The sequence below is a fragment of the Nematolebias whitei genome, chromosome 9 (genome assembly GCF_014905685.2).
Source record: "Nematolebias whitei isolate Nwh7 chromosome 9, NemWhi1, whole genome shotgun sequence".
Taxonomy (NCBI): Eukaryota; Metazoa; Chordata; class Actinopteri; order Cyprinodontiformes; family Rivulidae; genus Nematolebias; species Nematolebias whitei.
The window spans coordinates 1,547,398-1,550,835 of NC_056506.1; the positions used below are offsets into that span (position 1 = coordinate 1,547,398).

General features: G+C 38.2%; 1 protein-coding gene across 1 annotated transcript in view; it reads right to left on the reverse strand.

Annotated features, from left to right (window-relative positions):
* The window catches only part of LOC119414848 (homer protein homolog 3), a 140,611-nt gene that overhangs the window by 22,418 nt on the left and 114,755 nt on the right, over positions 1–3,438 (reverse strand). Inside the window, exon 15 of the mRNA XM_037681969.1 lies at positions 1,743–1,758. Coding sequence (XP_037537897.1) covers positions 1,743–1,758 — 16 coding nt within the window. The remainder of the gene's footprint in view (positions 1–1,742; positions 1,759–3,438) is intronic.

The following is a 3,438-nucleotide window of genomic DNA, read 5'->3' on the forward strand; positions in this document are numbered from 1 at the left end:
GGAGGCAGATCTTTCAGTTATCAGGCTCCTCTCTTGTGGAACCAACTGCCAGTCTCTGTCTTTGAGGCTGACACATTGTCCAGTTTTAAAACTAGTCTTAAGACTTTCCTTTTTGATAAATCCTATAGTTAGGGTCGGCTTGGGTTTCCTGAGCTGTCCCTTAGTTATGCTGCTATAGGCTTAGACTGCTGGAGAACTGACCACAATTTTCTCTCTGCTACTGTCTTTACTTACTCTGCTCAACCTGTTTTGTATTTGTAATTATTTTTTCTATCCTGACATGTGTTTTTTTATCTTTCAGGTACACCTGGACCTATACCTGGACCTGGACCTATACCTGGACCTACCACTCTGTGTTTGTCTGTCTCTCCTTCCTGTCCTCTCAACCAGCCGGTCAAAGCAGATGGTCTCTTGTCCTGAGCTGGTTCTGCTGGAGGTTTCTTCCTGTTAAAGGGAGTTTTTCTTTCCACTGTCTACACTGTGCTTGCTCAGGATGGGAGACTGCAACGAAGCCAAGATTCATCTTGTCTGCTGGATTCCTTAGATAGAGAACTTTACTAATTGGCTTTTATGTGAATGTTCCTGTAAAGTCCCTGAGACAACTTTGTTGTGATTTGGTGCTTTATAAATAAACTGAATTGAAGTGAACTAATAAGCCTAACACAACTAACACTTAATGAACACAGAAACTAAGTCAACAAGAACATACTAATCCAGGGGTCTGCAACCTGCAGCTCTGGAGCTGCATGCGGCTGTAGTGAACTTAATCTGAGGTCAAGACTAAGCCTAAGGTCAAAACTCTTGACCTTAAGAACCTTGTGGGACAGGAACTGTCATTTCGTTGATTTGAATCCAGAAATACATGTTCACCCATCCTGAGACTTTCTTTCTTGAAAATTCAAGTGAAAGAACACTCTCTTTTTATTATCATTACTATTTTACAAATGTTGATAATCAAAGTGTCTTAGTTCAAACCATTTTAGATGTTGCAGTGAACTAATCAATTTTATTAACTGTGTAATGATTTTTAATTCTCATGCAAAGTTAGAACTCATGTTAAAGCTGTTACAGAGTAATTATGCATTTTCTGATTTCTGTCTGTGAATGAGCAAAGTGTGCGTTCCAGGGTCAGGAGTCGAAGCAGACATGCGTTGGAACAACTGTCCTGTTTATATCCTCTCAGACGTCAACAGGGGGGTTTTGGCACCTGTTTCTTAAACTCGCCAAAACAAAACTCTCTCTGTCTGTGAGAACATTTCTGATCTGTTCCATAACAATTCTTGCTGCCTTCTAACCTTTTACGTCACAAAACACACCCCGTCTGGTCGGTTCTGGCCAATGGGGAGACTCCCGAATGAACCGGGAAAAGGGCTCTTTAAAATGTCGGTACTTCCTGGTCTACTCAGTTCTGTCAGTTCTGTGAGGGCTGTGAGAGTTCAGTTCTGTGGGAGTTGGGTCTCTGTTCAGTTCTGTGAGCCGGGAAGATCCTGACATGACAACAGAGCTCTTCCGAGTTTCATGGGATTATAACATCTTCACTGAGGTGAGCTGTGGCGGACAGAATCTCGCCGCTACTCCGGACGAGTAACAGCATCCTACGGAGACGCTGAAAGGGTGCGTTAAACGGAATCTCGCCTGAGACATCTCCAGGTAAAAGAGTCGATTTCACCACCTAAGTGTACTGTAAGGAAGAAGCTGAAGAAAGCCCGGAGAGTGCCGTTCTGTTCAACACTCCCTCAAACCCCATCTTTTACTCTTCTTTAAACTTCTTTCCCATCTTTAAACTCCTCTCTCAAGTAGAAATTCTTCCAGATATTTAGAAATGTCTGTGTAAAGTGCTCATCCACCGCCGTGTGGGTAAAAGATCATAATTGTACAGTTTTCATAAATGTCTGTGGTGAAGCAACGGAAAAATCATGGCCGTATGATTTTTCCTGATTGATTGCTTATGTTGTTATTTTCATAATTTGCCAAATTAATGTAAATGTTCGATGTTAAACTTTGATTCTGTAAATAAATGACCGCATTCATTTTGATGGGTCAAAGATAAATGACGTCTCACGTTTGCATTTCATTAAATTCAATGCACGTTTTATTCAGTCCAGAAAAATGAGGAATCCGTGTTAATTGATGAATATATCTGAGCATCTGTTCATCTACACGGCTTTTTGGTCCCTCTGCAGCGGCTCTTTCAAGCTTTGACCAAAACTAACATTAAACTGAATTTTATTGGTTGCTTTACCAACAAAAACAAAGCTAGTTTTAGCCATTTTAATTTTTTAGCTTTTTGGTCATTTCTTATGCGAATATGCCTTTACTAGAACTAATACAATGAATAAAATACTCACTTTAACTTTATACTTTATTTCTATACTTATTTTTTCAGCAATTAAAAAAATTAAATAAGTCTGAGAATCTTCACCAGCAATAGGTCTGCATATTTCATAGTTTGTTTAAATAAATAAAAATTGGTAAAAAAAATACAATTTATTCTTTTTTTTCCCTTCTTTACAAGAATCTGATCTTTTCTTTTGTTTTAAATTGTAAAAATATCAATAAATTTTAAAATTAATTAGATATTTTTAGTTTTATAATATGTGGCCCTTATTGGAAAAAAAAACCCTCCAACAAATCTAAAGCGGTCCACGGGCCACCACTTGCTAATCACAGTTGCAGCAGGTTGTTGCGGCTCTGGATACATTTAATTTAGTGAATGAAGGTGCAAAAATAGCTCTTTTGATCATAAAGGTTGCAGACCCCTGTACTAATAACTAAAAGAACATGTTAAACAGCTAGACAAAATGAAAAACAATTAAAATAAATTTTACCCATAATCCCTCACTGATGTCATGTGACCAAGTCAACCATAGCAGAATGCTACATAGCCACAAATATCATATAAACACTAGATCCCTCATCGGCTGCTGAGGCGCAGGAATTTCGGCTGCCATCTTGGAGCGGTCGTCCTTATTTGGTTAAAGCAGAAGATGTCTCAGCACTTCGCAGCTTCTTTCTGTTCTAATCGACGGACTGTTGATGTCCGGTCTCGGGGGATAACTTTTCACAGTAAGATGAACATATTATTGTTAGTACTTTGTGAATATATTATTACTGTACTGTATTTATGTCCACCAGCTGATGTGATGTTCAGTGTAACACGGTGTTCAGCTGCAATGAAGCTGACTGAGATCTGATGACAGGAATATTTTGCTAACAAGCATACTCACTGTTTCTGTAGTTTTGGTTCATTATCAACAGATATTCATCAAAACTGGAGTTTTGTTTAAGTTCTAGAAAATTAAAACATTAAAACTGGGGAGAATATAAGAAATAGAAAATAAGATTGACTTCCTCTGTACAATATCCTGATGCATGCTCAATAATCCAGGTAGAAAAATCTAAAAAAGTTAAATCTGGTCCTCTGGACATTCAAAAAAA